The sequence below is a fragment of the Anolis sagrei genome, chromosome 3 (assembly GCF_037176765.1).
Source record: "Anolis sagrei isolate rAnoSag1 chromosome 3, rAnoSag1.mat, whole genome shotgun sequence".
Classification (NCBI taxonomy): Eukaryota; Metazoa; Chordata; class Lepidosauria; order Squamata; family Dactyloidae; genus Anolis; species Anolis sagrei.
The window spans coordinates 145,960,213-145,983,392 of NC_090023.1; the positions used below are offsets into that span (position 1 = coordinate 145,960,213).

At 39.9% G+C, this 23,180-nt stretch overlaps 1 protein-coding gene across 2 annotated transcripts in view; it reads right to left on the minus strand.

Annotated features, from left to right (window-relative positions):
• Positions 1–23,180, minus strand: part of NAA16 (N-alpha-acetyltransferase 16, NatA auxiliary subunit) — a 48,050-nt gene that overhangs the window by 4,451 nt on the left and 20,419 nt on the right. The window contains exons 7-16 of one of the 2 annotated variants that reach the window (XM_060769234.2): positions 20,257–20,376; positions 17,422–17,517; positions 16,094–16,200; positions 14,736–14,808; positions 14,403–14,572; positions 11,479–11,631; positions 9,520–9,648; positions 8,482–8,695; positions 834–1,027; positions 212–320 (exon numbers count right to left, since the gene is read on the minus strand). In XM_060769234.2, the coding sequence (XP_060625217.2) occupies positions 212–320; positions 834–1,027; positions 8,482–8,695; positions 9,520–9,648; positions 11,479–11,631; positions 14,403–14,572; positions 14,736–14,808; positions 16,094–16,200; positions 17,422–17,517; positions 20,257–20,376 (1,365 nt within the window). Of the gene's footprint in view, positions 1–211; positions 321–833; positions 1,028–8,481; positions 8,696–9,511; positions 9,649–11,478; positions 11,632–14,402; positions 14,573–14,735; positions 14,809–16,093; positions 16,201–17,421; positions 17,518–20,256; positions 20,377–23,180 lie in introns of those variants that run through there. The other variant, XM_060769235.2, reaches the window with a different exon arrangement.

The following is a 23,180-nucleotide window of genomic DNA, read 5'->3' on the forward strand; positions in this document are numbered from 1 at the left end:
CCTTAAAGCAAGGAAAATGGTATTTTGTTTTAAGTGTCATCATTAACATTACCATCAATAGAATAACATTTATATAATGCTATATAGATTGTAATTACTGTATAAAATTATTATAAAAGAAAGTTTAATACTTGGAAAATGTACATACACAATTACTACAAAAATATCTATTTTATTATAATATAATATTTCACAGCTTCGTGTACTTTACCTTTCCTAAAATATATTTCAAATGCTAACAGGTGTGTGTCTATGTTATCTGCCACAAGACTCTTAAGTGGTATAAGGAACTTAATAGCTTCCTCTAATGGATTATCAACCTGTTTCAAAATAAATAAATAAAGAAAAGTTAGTTATATATAACTGGAACCATACAAAATTAGAGTCTTTAAATACAAAACATGCCATAATTTGAAGCCTCATAATTTAAAAAGAAATCTGGGAAAGGTATGTTAGAAATAGATTTTTTTTCTTATGACTTCTGTCCCAATTTGTACAGGATGGCGTTTCATCAATCATGTATAACGCAAACACATTTTCCGACGCATATGTGAGCATGGTATACGTATGGATTTGTATACATATGCAGGTATATCCTGAACAAAGTGACATTTGTAACCGCCCCTCCTCAAATTACTATGCTCACTATATATGGGAACTACATGACAAAACAGTGTATAAAATTGAGAGAAATATATTTTGATTATATTTTAGCTTAATTTCAGATTGCCCTAGATGACTGCAAGAGTTTTGATTAACAGATCAGTGAAAAAAATTCGAAAAGGGTTACAATAAATTAATATAAATATTACAGAAGTAAAGCTCGGATTTACCCTTTCCAGTTTTTCAGGTACTAACTCCTCCTTGGGACCACTAGTTTCTTCTTCTTCATCATCTCGTTTCTTCTTTTGATTCTTCTGCTGCCTCTCTCTTTCTGCATGCTTTCTCTCCTCTTCAAGTTTTGCTTTTTTCTGCGCTCGTCTTTGCTTACTGAGCATTTTTTTAAGTTCTTTGGCAGAAAGATTTTCTACAGATCATAAAATACAGGCTTTAATATGAGCTTTACAATGTGAAGGCCTTAAACCAATATTTAAAACATAGATTCTTTAGATTTGAGGTGTAAATACAATTTTTATCAACTGCACTCACTTATAAAACAAAAATTTCAATTATTTGTAAAATAAATAACTCATTAATCGTTGTATAAATTAATCTCCAGAATTCTTAAACAAGTAGTTAGAAGTACTCCAGTGTGCAATTGGTCATCTGCAGCCATGGTTTGTAAGTATTCCCTCCCTCTCCTCCCCGAAATTCCAAAAAGCACCCTTGATTTTGCCATTTTGTTTAAGGAATGCCATTTTAGTATGACATTGTATACAATCAGAGTTAGGTATCAGCAGTAGTCATATGTGCAGATGTGTTTCACTGAGAAACCCTCGGCCAGTAGTGCACATTTTGTAACCCTCCAGGTCTTTGGGCCCCCATCTTCCAGAAGCCCTAGCTGCTTGTGCAAAGGCCAAAAACTCTGGAAGCTGCAGTCCAAAACACCTGCAGGGACACAAGTTGTGTTCTAGAGCTATTTTGGTGAGCCCTGTCTGCCCACAGCTTCTCATCACAAACCCATCAGATGATCTTCCTCCTTTCCCACTCAATTCAACTTCCAACAAATTCAACAGTTTAACAAAATGAAAGTGAAGTCACAGGTACAGTAGGACCTGTAGAGCAGCGTTTCTCAACCTGGGGGTCGGATCCTCTGGGGGGAGGTCGTGAGGGGGCATCACAGGGATCGCTGAAGACCATCAGAAAAAGTATTTTCTGTTGGTCATGGGGGTTCTGTGTGCCCAATTCTATTGTTAGTGAAGTTCAGAATACTCTTTGATGGTAGGTGAACTATAAATCCCTGTAACTACAACTCCCAAAGGTCAAGGTCTATTTTACCCAAACTCCACTAGTGTTCACATTTGGGCATATTGAATATTCGTGCCAAGTTTGGTCCAGATCTATCATTGTTTGAATCCATGGTGATCTCTGAATGTTGGTGAACTACAATTCCAAAACTCAAGGTCAATGCCCACCAAATCCTTCCAGTATTTTCTGTTGGTCACGGGAGTTCTTTGTGCCAAATTTGGTCCAATTCCATCATTGGTTGAGTTCAGGATGCTCTTTGATTGTAGGTGAACTATAAATCCCAGTTAATCTATTATAAATAAGAAGATATATGGCAAAAAAGATACTCAACCTGTGGGTCCCCAGATGTTTTGTCCTTCAACTCCCAGAAATCCTAACAGCTGTTAAACTGGCTGGAATTTCTGAGAGTTGTAGCCCAAAACACCTGAGGACCCACAAGTTGAAAAACACTGCTGTACGCTGTGAAACCTGTGGTCTCCAGATGTTTGAGCTCCAATTCCCAGAGGCCCTAGCCAGCTTGTCCAATGAAAGTCCCAAAGACATGGAGGGCCGCAAGTTTGACATCACTGCGTGCCATACATCTGGGGAAGGGCACTTCACAGTTTCTGGAACTAACATTTCCCTCTCCCCAGAAATAAAGGTTGCTTACCTGTAACCGTATTTCTTCGAGTGTCCATCCGTGAAATTCACACTTATGGGTTATCCCTTCGCGCATGCGCAGCAATCCGGAACTTTCTAGAGATTTTAATGATTTAAAAATGATTATTTGAGTACAACACAAGCCCCGCCCATCCCCCGCCCCCCCGGTATATAGGCCGTGGCGTGCGTCTGAGAGGTAGTTCCCAAGCGCCAAATAGCGACATAATACATATAGGCATGACAGAGGGGAGGACGGGCGGGTCGTGTGAATTTCACGGATGGACACTCGAAGAAATACGGTTACAGGTAAGCAACCTTTATTTATTCTTCGTGTCCTCTGTGAAATGCACACTTATGGGTGAATAGCAAGCTACTGACCTGGAGGTGGGTCATGCCACGCAGGAAAACAGTACAGCTCTGCCGAAGGCGGCATCCTTCTTGGCTAGTATATCCAACTTGTAGTGGGATGCAAACGTGGACGGCGTGGACCACGTAGCAGCTCTACAGATTTGATCCAGCGGAACTCCACGCATAAAGGCTTGAGAGGTGGAGACCGACCTGGTTGAATGGGCCACCAGGTGAGATGGTGGGTGTTTCCCTGCCAATTGGTAGGCTAGTCGGATCGTAGAGACGATCCATGAGGCTAATCCTTGAGAAGATACAGGGTGCCCCATCATGTCTTTCCTGTATTTTAAAAAGAGTCTGGGAGACTTTCTGTGAGTGGATGTTCTATGGAGGTAGAATGATAGGGCTCTTTTGACATCCAATGAGTGAAGGGCCACCTCGAGAGGAGAGGATGGATTTGGGAAGAAGGCCGGTAGTATGATGTCCTGAGACATGTGGAAGTGGGAGACTACCTTCGGTAGGAAAGTGACATCGGTTCGCAGTATAACCTTGTCATCATGGAATCATATATATGGAGGGTCTGATCGGAGGGCCGCGAGTTCACTGGTCCTCCTGGCCGAGGTGATGGCCACTAGGAATGCCACTTTCCATGAGAGATGGGAGATATCATTAGAGGACATGGGCTCAAAGGGAGGTTTTGACAGTTGAGACAGTACTAGCTCCAGGCTCCATTGTGGTGGAGGGAGGGAGACAGGAGGGTGAACATTTTTATACCCTTTTAGAAACAATTGGACCAGATTATCTTGAAAAAGGGACGGCAAGCCACGTTTTTTTCTAAAGGAAGAGATAGCTGCTAGGTAACATTTTACAGAGGAGAGAGAAAAACCTTTCTTGGAAAGGTGAACTAAAAAATCCAGTACCACTTGTGTGGGTGCAGAGATGGGATCGTGGCCCACTGATTTCGTGAACTTTGAAAATAATGACCACTTATAAGTATATGATTTTGTAGTGGATGGTTTGTGAGCAGCTAGGAGTATACGCGATACTTCTTCTGACAAGTTTACTGTGGTTTGATCCTCCATGCCGTCAGGCGGAGGGAGTGGAGGTCTGGGTGGAGAACGAGCCCGTTCTCTACTGTGAGGAGGTCCGGGATGGGGGCAAGGTGGAAGTAGTCCCCGCTGGAGATTTGGAGGAGGGTGGCAAACCAATGTTGGCGTGGCCACCAAGGGGTGATCAGGATGCAGTTGGCGTTGTCCTGGATTATTTTGGCTATGACATGTGACAGGAGGGGGAGGGGGGGAAAGAGGTAGATGAGGTCTGGCGTCCAGCGGAAGAGAAAAGCGTCTCCTAGACAGCCTGGGGATACGTGAGGGCGGAGTCTTGCGCAGTATATTGGGCAGTGAGTGTTCACTGGGGATGCGAACAGGTCTATTGTCGGTGTTCCCCATTTGTGTGTAATGGCTTGGAACTGAGACTTGTGGAGATGCCATTCGTGATTGTTTTTCCCTGTTCTGCTCAGTGAGTCTGCTAGAGTGTTGTCTTGGCCCGGTAGATGAATGGCCGTGAGGAGGATGTTTCTCTGAATGCACCATTCCCAGATGCGTGTTGATATTGACGTCAGTGTCTGAGACCGTGTTCCCCCTTGTTTGTTGATATAGAATTTGACTGCAGTGTTGTCTGTCACTATCTGGATTATGCGGTTGGAGACGATGCGGGTGAAGGCCCGAAGAGCTTTCTCTACCGCCATCATTTCCAGAGCGTTTATATGGAAATGTGTTTCCTGAGGGAGCCAGTGACCACTGATTCTGAACCCTTTGAGATGTGCTCCCCAGCCTGAGTTGGAGGCATCTGTTGTCAGGGACATGGATGGGTGTGGCTGTATGAAAGGCATGCCTAGGCGAACATTGTGTGCTTTTGTCCACCATTTGAGGGACTGGAGTACCTTTTGTGGTGGGTGAAGGATTCGGGACTGTGGATCGTGGAGGGGGTCGAACACCCTGATGAACCAGTTTTGCAGGGGCCTCATCCGAAGCCGAGCAAAGGGGGTTACGGCTGTGGTGGAAGACATGTGGCCAAGTATAGACTGAATGGCCCAAGCCGAGGCTTGTCGGGAGTGGAGGAGGGAGAAAATAGCCTGTTGAAGTCTTAAGAAACGATCCTCTGGGAGGAAGGCTCTTTGAATTGTGGAGTCTATGATGGCTCCTATGAACTGAATGCGCTGAGTTGGTTGGAGTTGCGATTTTTCGTGGTTCACCACTAGGCCGAGATCCTGCAAAAGAGATAAGGTGTAATGAATATCTGCGCATAATTGAGATTTAGAAGATGAGGCCAACATCCAGTCATCCAGGTAAGGAAAAACCGTTATACTTTGTTGGCGGAGGTGTGCGGCTATGACCGCCATGCACTTTGTGAACACTCTGGGGGCGGTGGATAAACCAAACGGGAGAGAATTAAACGAGAAGTGGTAGTGATGGACTGCGAAGGTGAGAAACCTCCGGTGTGAATGCCTAATTGAAATGTGAAAGTATGCTTCTCGTAGGTCTATTGTTGCTAGCCAGGAGCCTTTAGGAATGAAGGGGAGGATGCTGGGGAGAGTGACCATACGAAATTTGCGTGGGGTAATGAAAGTGTTGAGTTTGCGAAGGTCAAGGATAGGCCTTAATCCTCCATCCTTCTTGTCTATGAGAAAGTAGCGGGAGTAGAAACATGTGTTGGATGTATGTGGAGGTATAGGAGATATGGCTCCTTTGAGGAGTAATGATTGGACCTCTTCCCATATGTTCTGGGAAGGTTGTGTGAGGATGACTTTTCCCACTGGTGGATAATCGTTGAATTCAATCGCATATCCTCTGTCAACTATATCCAAGACCCAAGTGTCAGAGGTGATGGACTGCCACTGTGGGAGAAAAGAGTGTAATCTGTCAAGGTAGGTGATTGTTTGTGTGGGGGAAGGGGGGGAAAGGGAAGAGGTTATGCTAAAAACGACGTTTGTTGTTGTTAGAGGGCCTGGTACCACGGTACTGACCTCTAGACGGAAGAGAAGGGCGTCTTGAGGATGCTGCCGGCATATATGGCCTCTGTCGTCCTCTGTAGAAAGAGTTGTTGTATGGTCTGTTGTAAAATTGGGGGCGATAGTAATAGGAGCCCCAACGTTGTCTTTGATAAGTGTACGGTTGTTGGTCATATTTGTACACTGTTTGTTTCATTTTATGAGAGTGCTCCAATTGTGAGTCAGTCTCAGGGTTAAACAGGCCTGCTTCATCCATCGGGAGGTTCTCAATGAGAGAACGTTGAGCTTGGGTAAGAATTGCTGCCCTAAGCCATGCATGGCGGCGAAGGGCTACTGAGCCTGCAATAAGTTTTCCAGAAGTATCAGCTGTATTCTTTGCTAGGTCTTTTTGCAATTTTGACAATAGAAGGGCTTCCCCATGGAAGGCTTTAGCCAATGGTTGTTCTGCTGGTGGTAGCAGGTCTAGGTATGGGGATATTTTGTTCCAGAGGTATGTTTGGTATACACTCATATAAACCCCATAATGGGCCATGCGTGCAAAAAGGCATGCTGAGGAATAGAATTTTTTGGCCATAGAGTCTAGTTTTCTCCCTTCTTTGTCAGAAGGGGATGCTTGGTTTATTTGTACTGGTTTTGGTTGAGCATCAGTTACCACAGAGTTTGCCTTGGGCATCTTAGAGAGCCATGAGGCTGTGGATAGATCAATACGGTATAAGTTTTCTGCTCTTTTAGGAGTTGCTGGAACCAGGGCTGGCGCAACTCCTGTATTCTTTAGGATTTTCAACAAATATGGAAGAGTGGGCAACACAGTGGATGCAGGTGCTTGTTGTTCAGTAGAGGTGAAGCATGGATCTGTCACAGTGTCTGTGGGCTCAGGTGTGGTGAGGTTTAAGGATCTAGCAAGCCTTATCAGTAGTGCTGAGAATTTTTTAAAATCCTCTAAATGTTGAGGGGAAGGATCAGGATCTGGTTGGGGGTCTTGGATGACTGGTGTGTCATCTGCAGACTCCAGTTCAATGGTTTCTGGGTCTAATTGGGGGGGCATGATTGGATCTAGAGGGAAGGTTTGGGGTTCCAAATCTGTTTGGGGATCTGGAGGGCGAGAGAGTGTGGCTGAGGGAGGGTCACGTGGGGGTTGGGGGAAATTTGGATCCAAGGGGAGAGGAGAGTGGGGTCCCCTGAAGCTATCAGGAGGATGGGGGTAGTAATAGGGATAAAAAGGGAAAGGAGGAGGAGGAGGAGGGTAGAGGTGGTAAGGGTATCCATGAGGAGGATAAGGCTGCTGGTGCTCCAAAGGCACAGAGCGTACCTTCTTGGGAGGGGGGAGAGAGGAAGCTTCGGGGCGGCGCGGAGCCGGGGAAGGAGAGCGGCGGCGGCGTCCGGCAGCGTGCGCTGAGGTGTTCCCTTGTGCGGGCGAAGGGGATTCGCCCGGATCCGGGGATTGTGGAGGGCTGGGGGAGGGGGGAGGTGAGGCTTGAGAAAGAGGAAGGGGAGGAGGTGAGGCGGAGAGATCCTCCGGAGGCTGCGTCTCGAGCTCCAAGTGTGGAGCTAAGAGCTCCAAGGGAGGGAGGTGGGAGGGATCTTCCATTTGGAGCATGTTGGGGAGCGGTTCCTGCAGATGCAGAGCGGAACCGGGAAGGAAAGGCACAGTTTGTAGCATAGGGGGACTCAAGGGCTGTGTGCCAGTGAGTTGCCGTCCCTTTTTTTGTTTGTTAGCTTTTTCCTTTGTTTTAGAAGACCTCGTGGTCTGTTTTGTTGATTTAGATTTTTTTCTCGGCGGCTCCTCAATGGGAGCGTCTGCCTGACCTTTGTCCCGCCTATCCCCAACGTGCGGGGAGGAAGGCTGGGAGGTCTCCTGTATCGGGGAAGATTGGGAAGGAGTGGGAGCCGTTTGCGGGGCCAGGGCCCGCTCATAAAGCAGCGCTTTGAGCCTCGCGTCCCTGCTCTTGCGCGCTCTTGAGGTGAAGGTTTGGCAAATCTCACATGTTTGGAGATTGTGGGTTTCTCCTAAGCAAAGGAGACATTTAGAGTGCCTGTCTGCCTCGGGGAGATTAGCCCCGCAGGCAGAGCAATTTTTAAAAGACAGGGAAGACATGCTAGCCTGAAAGAGTCGTCAGCCGGTCCGAGTCAGGTAAGGAGAGTTTGGGAGGTCGATAAGCAGTCCTGGTAAAGAAGCCAAAGAAGTCCGGTCGCAGAGAGAAAGTCCTAAGATGCTGCCTGTTTGGCGCGGAAAAAGGAACTACCTCTCAGACGCACGCCACGGCCTATATACCGGGGGGGCGGGGGATGGGCGGGGCTTGTGTTGTACTCAAATAATCATTTTTAAATCATTAAAATCTCTAGAAAGTTCCGGATTGCTGCGCATGCGCGAAGGGATAACCCATAAGTGTGCATTTCACGGAGGACACGAAGAATAAAGGCCTTTTCACACATTTACTGCCAATTTTATCCCTGAACAAGGAATTATAATGAGGGGAAAAAAGGTTTGTAAAGTCCCAGAATAAAATCTGTTTTTTAAATATAAACATTTTTGAAAAGACATCATATACTCAAGCTTACTTCAATTAGTGCTTAAATACCTGAATTTACTTCTTGTTCTTTGCTTTCATTGGCTAATGGATTATCGTGTAGCTTCAAGTAGATCTCAATTGCTGACCAAGCAGCCTTGAAGTAGAAGGCATGTTTCCTGAGAACATCTTCCAATCTCAAGAGGTCAACATAGGCACGTAATGTCATTTTTCTCATGCAGTAAGTATGAAAGTCAAATTGATCATCTGTTATCTCAAAAAAGTGCTGAAACGAGAAAAAGGGACATCATTTTCCATGGTGCAGTTTACTTCTTGTTATTCAGATAAAGATTCAAAAACTGTAATGTAAAATATACTGAGGTATAATTATAACATATACAATGGATATTATAAGGAAAAAAATGGACAACCTGAAGATTCTTGCTGCATTTCAACTGACCAAATCCGTACTCAAAAATATGAACTCATTTGAGAAGTTTGTGGAACTGAATAATGCATACACTCCTTCTACAAATACACTATAAATGCAAGGATACAGAGGACTCAGCGAAGAACTGCTGAGCAAAAGTGTGTCCTTATTTAAAATAAGTTTTTTTGAAAATAATTACATTGTTTGTATTAATATCACTTGTAAATAAGGTAGCAATTTCAACTATACAGAAGTTGAAACAACTAGATTAGAAGTGAAATTTAACATTTTGAAAGAAACATCAGTTGGAGGGGGAGAAGTCAACTGATTTTAATGTTTTTTATTTGTATTTTTCAAAGGGTGGGGCTACAGGGGTGGCGGGAGGTTGTGGTTGGATTTTTAAGTTGCATCTTTTTGAAAATCTAACAAACCTAACAAATGGAGTTACTGCATTGCTATCCATTATAAGGAACATGCTTACTTGTGGTCTACTTTTGAATCACTGTGATGAAATATTCAAAAAATTAATTTTATAGTAAGCCAGAGGTTTGTTTGGAAACAGTGGTCTATCAAAGTGGCTTGACATCTTTAAACAGGAAGAAGTTCAGAGTTGGTTAACAAGGCTTGCATCTTTTCTAAAAAATAGTAATCAGGAAAAAGCAATTTGTTTACCTACTTACCCTCTCCACTTCATGGCACTTTTTCAAGGCATCGCCGTATTTTCCTAACCTCTGAAAAGCTAAAGCACATTCTGTCTGGAACCACATACACTGCATCTCATTAAGATTTTCCATTGCAGATGTCCCTTCCTGAAATAAGCACATTAAAATGCATTGCATAAACTAGTAATGCATTCAACTGTTCCTCATTCATTCACATATAGATACAGATCTGGAGAAGTTCTCTTTAAATAATAACTGATTCCTGGACAATTTCAAAATATTTATGTTTATTCCTCTTTTAGAAGAAGGTCTTCCTTAATGTCTAATTATTCTATTTAGTTAAGTGAGAAGTTACGACTGTGGACATTTTCTATTGGGCAGAACGAGCACACTGATCACATTCACTATAAGTAGTTATAAGGGACATCTTCTGCAGGGAGGTCAATATTTTCACTCAAAAGCATGAATATGAAACTTCTCATCGGTGATCAATAAGCTGAGTTCTACAACTGTGCTAAAGTTCAATGCAATTAGACATGTACAGGAAGCCAGTGGTTCAGTAGTTCAGTGATGTTTTGAGCTGCTACTCAAACATTATTATGGTTTTCCTGCCCCATTAAAGCCAGTGTTGGAAACTGTTGACCACAGTTACTATGTATTCTCAGTTTAATTTTAAAACTAGAATGCTACTAGTTCTGCAGTGTTTTCAGAGATACTATGTTGAGGTGGGAATCTAATGTATGGTGTATACCATATATTTCTTCAGTAATAGAATATAATCTACATACAATGTGGACTGGGACTTGTGGGAGGATTTCTTCCTTCCCACTTCACTCTAATCCTAGTCATAATATTGGTACTCGTACTTCATATGTACATTGCAAAAAAGGAATCCCACAAAATGTAAAATGCCAATGCTAGGCTCCTGAATCTAATTATGATTCTATTCCGCCTGTAAACCGTGCTGTTCATGTAAACTACATTATAATAAACTATTATAATGTTATCACTCTTCAAATCAGGTCCTGTATTTTCCGGCGTACTAGGTGACTTTTTAAGCCTGGAAAATCTTATGAAAAGTCGAGGGTTGTCTAGTACACCAGGTATAAATTAAAATAATAAGTAAAGGGGAAAAAATAAAATCTCCCTTAGTGGCACGGCTTGAGGAGGGAGGGAGGAGGAGGGTGGAGGGAGGGAGGGCATGGGGAGGAGTGGCAGGCCGCATTGCCACAGACACAGGCTGGGGGTGATAGCCTGCTGGGCTTTCCCTGTGGCCCCCGCCCCTCTCCATTCAAGGACCTCCTCCACCCTCACTGCTGACCTCCTCCAAAGGCCACTGGGCTTGCCTAGGCCCAAGGTAGCGCCACCGGACGCCAACTCCTAGCTGTGCTGGGTGATGGCATGCTTTAGATGTGTGTCCAGAGGCATCCTGAGAGTTTGGGAACTACTGCTCCCGGAATGCCTCTGGGAGCACATCCAAGGCGCTCCTCTGCCCAGCGCTGCTGGGAGTCATCTGGAGACGCTTCCTTGGGCCTCTGGAAGATGACTCCCAGCAGCGCTGGGTGATGGCATGCCTTGGATGTGCTCCCAGAAGCATTCTGGGAGTCGTAGTTCCCTGAGTGCTATGGCTCCCAGAATGCCTTTGGGAGCACATCCAAGGCATGCCACCACCCAGCGCTGCTGGGAGTCGGCATCCGGAGGAGTATATCCCTAACTCTGTATTTTATCTTTAAAAGTTGGGGGGGGGTCGTCTTATACCCCCAGTTGCCTTGTATGCCGGAAAATACGGTATTTTACATCAGCAACAATTTATAGAATGTATTGTTAACCTTGTATCTCAAGGATATTATACTCTTAAAGGCTGATTTTAGCTTCACAAAGCCAGGAAACTGGAAACTTAGGATTATCATTTTGAGTATGACAGCTACAACTGCCAAAAGTAATTCTTAAGCAACCTACATTTAAAATAATTCGTACCCTTGTGAATTTTGAACACATTTCTTCGGCATCCTTCACCATATTTGCTCGAAGCATGTACTTTGCACACTTGGAATTGATGAATCTGTCTGCTGTATCCAGTGACTGTGCTTCGTCCATCCATTTGGCAGCCTCCTTGAGATTTCCTACATGCTATTGAATGAAACAGAGTAATTTAATGTTATTTAACTGCCAATGATTGACGGCAAAGTAGGAAAAATATGACATTAATCTGGCCTTTTCCAACACATTAAGAACATTACACTATTTATCCTCAATCTTAAGCACCATTATGTGAAATACACACTCAGAAAATACACACCCAGAAAAAAATTGGGACAAACTTAATATAAATAGTCTGAATGTTAACTCTATTGTGTTTTAGAAAGACTACCAGGTATAGAGGAATCCTAGTTATCTTGCAGAGTGGCCATTCTAAGCCAGAATTTCTGAGATCTTTTAGTCTGAATCAGTCTCGTCCTCAGGAATTATCTTCTACTTCTGTGGGATGAACAGACCTTGGTAAAATGTTTTGATTTCATTGTTCTACTGACAAAGGAGCCCTACTCTTCCCAGCAAGATCATATCTACATTTTGTTACTGATTTGGGATAATTTTCTTGCCCCAACATCTTGGGTCTGCAGGTGAAAAGATATAGGAGGCAATTGTTGTTGTTGCAGCATCTGGGACTGTCTGCGCAGTGGCAACACAAACTTGAAATGAAGTTTAGACTAAACAAAAAAATTGTGCCTCTTGGGTTGTCTGAAGAGGTTAATTCCTAGATGGAGTGACTCCATCTCCTTCCTGAACAAATTGGATGGTCTGGCTCTGATAGAGATTTTTTCACTGATTCTTCTAGTCACTAATGTTTTATTTACAAACCATGGTTTGTTTCCTCATCATTGACTCTTCTAAGGAGCATACATTCCTAGCACAAGATAAGAGACTCTCTCGGGTTCAAGAAGTAGAGCCATTCCTTCTTCAGATCAGAGGTAGCTGTTTCCATGTAAAAAGCCTCCTCCCATAAAAGGAATAAATACTCTTTTAAACACTCAAAGAATATAAGGAAGCCAACATAAATACAAAACTCTGTTTGGCCAATCCTCATTAGATGTTTAATCAAGTCATCCACAATGTTCCGCTTTTGTCCAGTTCATCAAGACTCTTTCAGATCACTTCTCTGTTCACAACCTACCACATCAATGGTGATAAACAATGCAAGTCTTAAAAACAATGACAAAAAGCCAAGGTTTTTTTTACTTGTAAAGAAATTAGTTAATCCCATCATGTTTTGGCCTAGATAATTTCTTGTGCTTTCTTTCTGCCTTTTCCTTACTGCCTTTTGTCTTTTCACTTGGCAAAAAAGGTTGTTCACTGGATGGAAGGCCAACTCATTGCCCACATGATTTTGGGTTGGTTCGAGTAGTTGTACATTTCTCTACATTTTAAACAACCGCAAACATTCATGTTAAAAAAATACAAGGGTAGTAGAAATATAATGAGGAGGTGGACCCAATTGTGTCTTAGGCCTTTTCTTGGTGAACAAAAGACCTGCTTGTAATTCAATGCTTACACAACTTTGAAGGGGCACAATTTCAAAGCTCTCAAACCTATTCAATCTTGATACACAAACAAAAATGATACTAGAGGCAGCATTAGTGTGACTTCTATGCCAACAATACTCTTGCATGTATTCTGTCTGTCCAACAACTATTTTCTAACAAACATTATCAATATTGTTCTCCTGAAAATCTGTAGACAATTAGTAACAACTGCCTTGATTTTAGCTTTCTTGTTTGTCTCTGCACTTGCACTTTCTGAAATACTCTGAAACAACAATTCCTCAGCATCTGCAATACTCAGACTTTGAGCTAGATGCCCATGTCTGCACAAAGTGGTTTTTAATTCTGATTTTATGCAGATTACTGGGGATAGTAGTTCCCAATTTAGAACTTTTAAGACTGAAATTTACTTGCTAATTCTATATAACAATTTGATTCATAAGATAAGTGATATAAAGAATTGGTACAGTAATTACTAAACTAGTTGACGGAAACTTCAATGCCTGCCTCAATGTTCTGATATCTGGGATGTTATGAAAGAATTTCTAGTATTCATAGAGGTCTCTATTGAAAACTTTCAGGATTGAATTATGTCCAGCTTTTTATATAGACATTTTTATGACTGTATTAATCTATCTCATGTATTCCAACTAATGAATATATTATTTATGTTGAAGAAATAATCTGTTTCAATTGCATTATACTGTTTTGTAATATTTTGCATTGTTGTGTAAACCGCTTTGAGTCGCCTAAGGGCTGAGAAAAGCGGTATAAAATAAATAAATAAATAAATAAATAAATAGAATTACATAGTTTGTGTGCATGTATGTGAAGATAAGCATAAACATAAATAATCAATTTAGATTACTCAAAATTGTTATTAACCACTGCCAAAGTGCAGTCTTGTAATGAAAGCAAAGCTCAGATTTACTCTCAGAAAATTTGCAAATCTATTTAGTTTCATTTTTCAATTGACACCACCCCACATGGTACATTTAATCAAGTGGGTTGTAGTACATGGAAGAATTTACCAAACAGAATGCTAGTCTTTCAAATGCCACAAACCCCATTGTTGTTTGTTAACTTTACAAATTTTATCATTCGGTTTTTTAAAGTCAAATATTCTTCCCCACTGGGAGTCAGGCACAGTCACGCATCCACTAAAATCAGTGGGATATATAATAAACATGACTGATGTTATTAAACTTGAAATTGCATTTATTTCAAAGTGTACATTCTAGACATGAATGAGTCTTGATTTACTCTGTGCACAAAACAACACCAAAAGGGATGTTTATTAATGTATAAATAAAACATGACTGCATAGTCTGGGTGCGGTAATCAAGACTGCATAATAATTACCTTGTATATTTTTGCTTTCAAATAGAACAGCTCTATTAATGTTGGTGTACTTGCAACAGCAGAATTGATGTAGTCCAAGGCCAAGGAGAACTGCCCAAGTTTGTCAAAGTGCTGTGCAAGGAAATAGCGAACCCAAAGCAAGGTAGTTGGGGGCTCCCGCTCTCCATTTTCTGTAAGAACACACACATTTTGTAAGTTATTGTAAAAAACAATTCAGAAAGTTATTATTTATATGCTTGCTTATTATATAATGGTTATTCATATGAATGTGTATCAACCATAGTAAAGTATTTTTAAAAAAATCAATTGCTATTTAAGAACACTGAAACCTACCGTAGGGGCTAAACAAGTTACAGGTTTTCAAAGAAGCTTCATACCCAGTAACAAGCTCTTGGATTGTAGAAACCTAAAAACAAACCACAATTGGCAATTAATTTGAAAACACCAATGTAGTAAACACCTGGCCCGCGCCCTTGGGGTGGGACCAACGGAGGTGGCCTCGTGACTCCTCCAAAATGGCAAAATGATGGCAAAATGATGTTCATCTATGGTTTAGGATGTCTTAATAACAAGCCAGAATAGCCATTGCTTTTACCCCACTGAAGGATTCTGCATTGTACAGATGGGATGAAAAGTAAGAAACTGAGAACATTCTTCCATGTAGTATGTTTGTAAATTGAATCCATAACATGACAATCTATGTTTAGGGTAAACCATAGTTTTGTGTGATATCTGAAGTGAGCTTTATCTTGACATTGGTATTAATTCCTGGCCAGCAAAAAGCTAATCTTCCTATAAAGTGAAATTAAAGATCTTCTAGGAGACAGACTATCTTTCTGTGTATACTTTAGGAGATTTGTGGTGGTGCTCCCAGAAAGACCCCCGTATGTGGCTATTTCCTCATAGAATCTCCATGTTTTAACTTACTCAATAAGACACATGTGCACTGATGTTGAACTCCAAAGAAATCAATGTACCCGCAACAGATGTGAGGCACACCTTGATGCTGACCAATTATAGTCCTCCCCTGTAGTTTACTCTGAAGGATCTACTATGAGAAACTTGAGGAATACTTTTGAAAACTGGCCCTTGACACAAGCTTATGTTCGCAAGCAACAAATTTACAGTTTGTCTGGGGAGCATCTCAGCAATTCAATTTATGTTTCTAGGAAACTACTGTAAACTATTGCCGACTTCTAATGGGTACAAACAAATGTAACTGGTAAATATTTTCTGATACAGGATAAACTTTGGCCCACTCTGCTCCAATATCATATATAAAATGGTCAGATCCAATGCTACTTCTTCTTTCCCTACTTCATCAATCTTGTTTTTATTTTTTAAAAATCATCCTGCATCCAATAGAAATTGCACACAGATATTTATTTTGAAATCATATACACACTTATAGGTTGCAGCAATCTATATGAACAACTAAGATGATGTCAAGTGCTTATGACAGATAAATGAAACTAGATCCTCATCCTAAATGCATTTTATAAATAACTCAGCTCTCCCTAACTTAGATGCTTAGCAATCTGCTCTTTAAATTTGATGAATTTTCCACATATATGTAGCTCAAGACAGATGAAGAAGCAACACTTGGCTGGTAAATTATCTCAGAAGAAAAGAAAACATTTATTTCCTCTCCCTCTCCCTCTCTGACTCCAGAAAAGTAATTTGAATTTTACCTTTTCAATATTGTAATACAGAGACTTCAATGTGGTAAACAAAGGTGGACAGCCTTTACTGAAGTTAACCCTCAGGAATTTATCCATTAATTCTCTAAATCTTTCACCTAAAAACAAAAATTGAATGCTTGAATGAGTTAGGTGTTTATCTACATAAATAACTAGCAAATTAGAGAGACACCAATCATGCATTGAGATAAATACTTGCAACTTGTTCCTGTAAAAATTGTACAGATTTCATTTTGGCTTTTCATTAGACTGTCAAAATACAGAACACAATGTCCTGTTAGCCTAGGATATTTGTGAGTCAAATCAACATCTTCAAGGATTGATCAATATTTGGTCAAAATTTTGTTTGAGAATCCGATGAGAACTATGAACCCATCTTCCAGAAAAAAAGTATACTATCAAGGTACATATATACACATAAGCTAACCTCATGTATACTTAAGAATGCTGGTTTTTATATATGAAATTATGGATTTTGATATGACCCACGGATAAGTCCAGTGTCATCCCATGGAGAGGGGAAAGAGCCTGCACTGCCTCGAGAGTTGCCCTGGTTGTCACCACCATTTTCTCACAAGTCATTAAAAAAAATCAAAAACCCAGAAGTAGCTCCACAGCAGATTTCTAGACTTATATGTAAGTATATACAGTAGATATCTCCTGGCTAATCAATCGTTCCCCTAGATGTAATTTGGTCTGACCTGCCTTTGTAGGTCCTCACAGGATATGCTAGGCTAGGAGATGAAATAGAATCATAGAACCGGAGGAGACCACCTAGTCCAATCCTACTTCTTGTCAGCAATTGAAGACTATGCAGTTCACCACCTGACATTCTCCTTTAAGCAAAGTGGAACTATTAAGGCTGGATGATACTCACTACTCACAGCTCATGGAGATTAAAATTGATTGAAGCTAAAATTAGTTTAACAATGAATTGGCCACACTTTTGCCACTTATGGTGCTGGAAGCAGTCAATTGTATCCATTTTGAGGCAGGATTTTTTTTTTGAGGCAAAAACATTTATTAAAAAATCTAGAATGAGGGCAATGATCCAACTTAGCGGGACCGAGGTATGCAGTAGTGGGCCCTAATCATCTTGTTACTCTTATGGAACCCCCAACTTGAGACGACTCGTCTCAAGTTTGAAGCTTTACAAAAACCTACATAGACTATTTCATCTCAAGACTGGTTTCTCTGTGATGACTGCTCTCTGCTCAGTAAGGAGTTGCATACACAATGTAGAATTTCAGCATCTCAGAATAGAAAAAAGCATAAAACAATAGTATTTTCTAGACAGCTTATAAAATGTGCAATATTACCTGTAACAAAGTTTAAAGGCAATCGTCTAGGTGAAACCGCTCTTGGGTGTTGCTTGCTTATTTCGTCATATACTTTAAGCCTCTCTTCTAAAGAGTCTATTGATGAATAATAATACACAAGATAATATCAAACATAAAGTAACTCAAACATAGTATCACATTGCAACTCCCCTAGTTTAAAAAGCAATTTGCTTTGTAGGGAAGGGAGGAAGCAGCTGTTTGCAATAAACAAGTACAAAGTCTCAATTGATGCACAGAACTAGTTATATGTTTCTCTGGATCATTACAACAATAAAGTAATACTATAGTCATACATGCATAAAATGAATTACCTCTTGTTACACTCTGAATAGTTGAAAATGAAAATGAATCAGGGACTTAGTAAGTATTCCATAATGGAAGTTGCCATTTCTATTCATCCAATAAACTAAACTAAAATTATTAGTAATGGAGAAAATGAACATATAATATAATTGTGTCTCAATTTATAAAATATTTTAAAAGCTATTGATTCTGTATCTATATAGTTTGAAAAATTTTCAGTAATACGAAAGGAGTCATACACTTTTTCTGACTTTATGTATATTAAAAGCTTTCTTTTTTAAAAAAAATCATTTTTATTAGTATTATTTCAAAATAACAGTAAAAAAAGGGGGAACAATTGGGTTGAGAGGAAAGTGGGAAATTGTGAGGGAAATATATAGGCGGGCTAGGTGTGAGGAGGGATGTGGTTTCAGGGGGGATGGCTAGGGCAGGACGGGGGGAGGGGGGGAATGGTGGTTGGAGGGACCTCCAGTTCATTCCAAAGAGAGGTAGTCTTCCAGAGATAGACTTTCTTGCAAGTCTCGCTGACTAGTTGTCTCTTTTTCTTATAAATTATTTGATACTGAATTTCATTTTTGTCTGCAGATACATTCTAAGAGTTTTCCAATTGGTTTGGTTCACTTGATTTTGATTTTTTAATAATTGTGTCAGTTTGTCCATGTCCGTATTCTACTGTCTTGGGTAGCCAATCTTCAATTGTATATTAAAAGCTTTCACCATGATCTGTATTAAACAATTTAGATTTCCAAAGTGTTTAAAGTGTAAAATTTAATGACCTCACAACTTTTTAATCGGTCACCCCTAGACTGTGGAATAACCTGCTCGAAGAGCTTCAACAGCTAAACAAGCTGTCACAATTTAAGACAAAATTAAAGACCTATCTCTTCTGGAAAGTCTACCCAGTCAATTTTAAACTATGAATTTTAAATTGACAGTTTATAAATATGAATAATTTTAATGTGTTTAACTATGTTGTACATTGCCTCAAGTCTTAAGGAGAGGTAAGAAAGAAATACAAGTTGTTGTTGTTACTACTACTGCTTCTAAATTAAAACCTTAACCAAGGAAGGTCAGTATGAAAGAGAGACAGTTTTTGCTACTTCATGTGTTTTCATTACTTTGTAGCAAAAGCAATTCTATGGTACAAAACATTTCAGTACTGTAGCATAAAAAGTGTCTGAAGTATTTAAACTCTGTTTCAGTACTTGCTCAATAACAAATTTTATTTAGGCAGTTTTAGGCCCCTTCTGCACAACTGAATAAAATCCCACATTATCTGCTGTGAACTGGAAAATATGGCAATGTGGACTCTAAATTTACAAGTCTATTGACATCAGAGAAAAATGACACAAATGTGCAATCCCTATGAACCACTCTGTGCTTACCAGACAGTTACTCTGTAAAAGTTAGCCGAATTCTGTTAACATTCAAGACATCTCTTTAACAACAGATCAACAGATCTTGGCTTGTTTTCAGCTTCTATATACTCTTTGCTGAGCTCATATTTTTTCCAGCTGCCTTCAATGTTAAAAGTGCTACTAGTTTTAGAACATGAAGGAGAAGTGTTAGGTCAAACAAGGGGCAGCGACAAGATATGTCTCCCTTAGGGACAGTAATTTCAAAATAGCTTCTAGTCACTCATAGTAAGAAGACAAAATCATTTGCATTGAAAGAGTCATCAGAAGTAAGGTAGGTAAGCATGTTTGGAATCAACATGCTTTCAATAAACAATAGAATGATTAGCAGTATTTTAAAGGTAAGATAATGTGTTGTCAACACTGGGTTGTGTCCAGTGCAGCCATCTGTGAGCAAAGAACATCTGCATTTACTGAAATCCTGTTCAAATCCTGTTGAACTAGCACCATATCCAATCATTACAGTATATTTGTGCTAAAGCAAATTACAACTTCATTGGGATAGGTTTTTCTTGTGCGAGCTGTGGCAGTTGTTTGGTTAGTACTTGTGCAACTGCAAACAACCCAGTATGCTCACTTTTTAGTATGTGGATACTTTAAAAGTTAAAATACGTTCACAAGCACTAGAACTAATCCTGACATTATTTCAAAGACAATGGAGATAAAATAGTTTTAAAGCTGCAATTTTTAAAATTAACAGTATTTAAGCTATCCAGTGTGGGAGAATGGTGGTGTGTCCCCCGCTGCCCCAATGTTACTAAAACTCATACATGTGTCTGTTGAGAACAACTAGAAATTTTCTATGGCCTGAAAGTTAACATCTCAATGGTCGACACTAGTCTACAGATCACCACTCTCAATAGCACTGATTTAGAGGAGGGACAAGTCATTTAATTTTATTTCAGAACCTTTCTTATGAAACAGACCTCAATGTTCAAAATTTCTGTTATTAACTTCAGAGAATTCAAGCAGAAAAATATTGGAATTATGAACACAGACATCTTCTTTCCCAGCAATGAAAGTTATACAGTTTTAAAATTTACACTAACTGACAGGCAAAAAAGTGCAGAATGAAATTAAGAAGTACACCACTTACGTGGCTGCAAGGCTTTCTCCAGGCCTTCATAGTAATGCCAATTTTCTGCATTCCGATCAATAAGCTCTTTGTATACTTCAGATGCTTCTTTTAGTCTTCCCAACTTCAACAACATTTCTCCTAAAGCAATTATAGAATCATTAATCAATTGTTGTAAATAATGCATTGTCCCAATAACTATATGCAGGAGGTGTTAAAGAAAATAATGTTCCACATCCACTTCTATCAGACATATGTAATTCTGATATGGAGGCATCATGCTGATAAACATAAATCCGTATGCTTCACATGTGTTCCCATGGAAGCATTTTCAGTGACCTTCATGTGGTACCTACAACATATAAATTGACTTAAAATTCACTATTATAAGGAAATCAACACAATGTATTTGTTGAATTGGCTGTTCTTTGGAATGTAACAATTTATTATTTGAACATCTTCAACATATCGCTGAATGGCCACTCCAGGGCCATTTTTGACCAGAAAATGTTTCTTCAAAAATCGTTCCCAAATGATTCCAAACATCTGTTAGGGATACAGAGGGTGTGTGTATCCTGTGGTTCTAGGTCTCCTTTAGCTATTTTAAGTACATAGGCACCTTCTCCCTTAATAGGTACTATCCTAGCTCTTAGCTCACTTCCTGTTGTTAAAAAAACTCTCATGAATCTAAAACGATAGCATAGCAGCAATAAGCTATCATGGCAATGTTTAGGATTCAAATGAGAATATAAAATTTCAGTATAAATGAAACAGCAAATCAGCAATATAAAATTAATCACAGCTATTTTAATTTATCTCCTATAAATGATAAAATCTGAACTGTAGAACTTTCTGGACAATTTACCTATTGTCCACTAATATAGTGTAAACAAGGGCTGCACAACCAGCAGTCCTCTGGATGATTGGTCCTCCAACTCCCAAAAGCCCTAGCCTGCTTATCCAATGATCAGGAGTTATGGGAGCTGAAGGGCCGCAGGCTGAAGAAGTCTGGTGTAAACTATTGTCTTTCTCCTATATGGCGGGTTCCCTTCAAGTACAGAAAATAGTCATCTGTTGGGGATGCTTTGCATGTGATTTTTCTGTTTTTTGGCAGGGGGTTGGACTGGATGACCCACGAGGTCTCTTCCATCTCTATGATTCTACAGGCTCAAGGAGGACAAGAAGATGATGTTTAACTTGAGTTCAATTCAACCCATTCCACTTTTCAAATGTTTTAAGACTTTTTTGTGACACTGAATACAAAGAAGCACTGTAACTGAGAAATTGCAGCAATCAAATCAGGTTTTCAGTTTGTATCTGTGCCAGATTCTTGGCATGATGTGCTAAATGCATGCTTCAAACTCAAAATACTTTACATGTGTGAACATTGACTATAAAATCATTTAGTAGTGGAAATTTGAACTTTTGCATGGGTCCCAAGCCACTGATTTATTTATGAATAGTTATGTCCTATCCTTCTAATTTATGACACAATTAAACCCAATCACAAAGTACAATAACATTCTAAAACAACATACAGTCTGCCCTCCACATTCCCTGGGATCAGGGGTGCCACAATGAAAGATATTGCTATTTTTTTTAATCTGAGAAGATACTTTTCCAGGAATTCCTAGTTCTTCCAGCCTGACTCTATATTCAACATCTCTCAAGAAATCTTTATGTCATCCAGCAAAACTGGAAGAAGTTGCACATCTTGCACATCCACTTAGGTCAGTTTGTAACAAATTTTGCAGGAACCAGTTTTGTTGTGCGGCAGCAAGGGGCCTCTTCATTAAATGTGCTTCGTATTCTCTGGAAGCAATTTCACTGTGTCATATACTTTTGATTTAGGGGTCGCTGAAGTACATTGAAAGGTTGAACTTGGACTTTCCTCTGACTTGGTTTGATATGTTTTAAACCTTGAAGCATGTATTTTCTAGCTGCTTAGATGTGGCTCAAAGCTATATTAGATGGTCAGTGTAGATGTGCTTCTAGGGCTTCCAAGAAAGAACATTTTAAATCAAATCCATAAATAATCAAATCCACAAAACTCAAAATCACAAAACTGTGAAGGGGCGACAGAACTAATTATAAAGGACAGATGGGTCAGGTAAAGCAAATTAATAAAACATTATAAATAATAATTACCCCTCTCATAAAATATGTATCTATGCAAAAAAGATGCTTTCTCATGCAGACTGATGAGAGTGCCAAACTACTCCCTTGTAATAGCAAACTGAAATAAAATGCAGTGATAGAGGAGACCTTCAGAAAGGCCACTTCATCACATCCGGAGTGTGGACAGGCAAGTACAGGAAAAGTCATTTCCTAAGGTATTCCAGATCTAAAGTCATTTAGGACTTTAAATGTCATCAGTGGTACTTTGAATTATGTCTGATCCAGACCAGTTTACATAGTTATTAAGCCAGTAAGGTTCTTGCTTTCTAACTGTTATGCTCTATATTTAACAGCATTTTGAGATTTTATGCACTTTATATGTGTTATTATAATCATTCTCTACCAGTCATTTTGACAAGATAGCCAATTGATAAATATCACCCTATGACTGTGGAGTTAAAACAGGAACATGAACTGAAGAGAAAATAAAGGTCTATAGTTGAAATCAGGCTAGCTAAAACTAATGTACCTCAAACCTTATTTCAGCAAAGAATAGTTACATAATTTAAAACAATCTATTAATTCTCCAGACTCACCTATTATGTGAAAATAAGAACAATAACACAACTCATTTTTAAATAGGCTGAGGTCAAGAATATTGAAATAGCATAGGTATGGCATGCGCACTAGTCATAGCATATGTGGTTTGTAAGACTATACACCTTCTAAGAACAAAAGGTTTAAGCCAACTATGCTGGTATCCAGCTCACCTGTTGTCATAACTGGAGGGGCCCATCACCTGTAGCAATAGCCCACTGCAGTGAAGG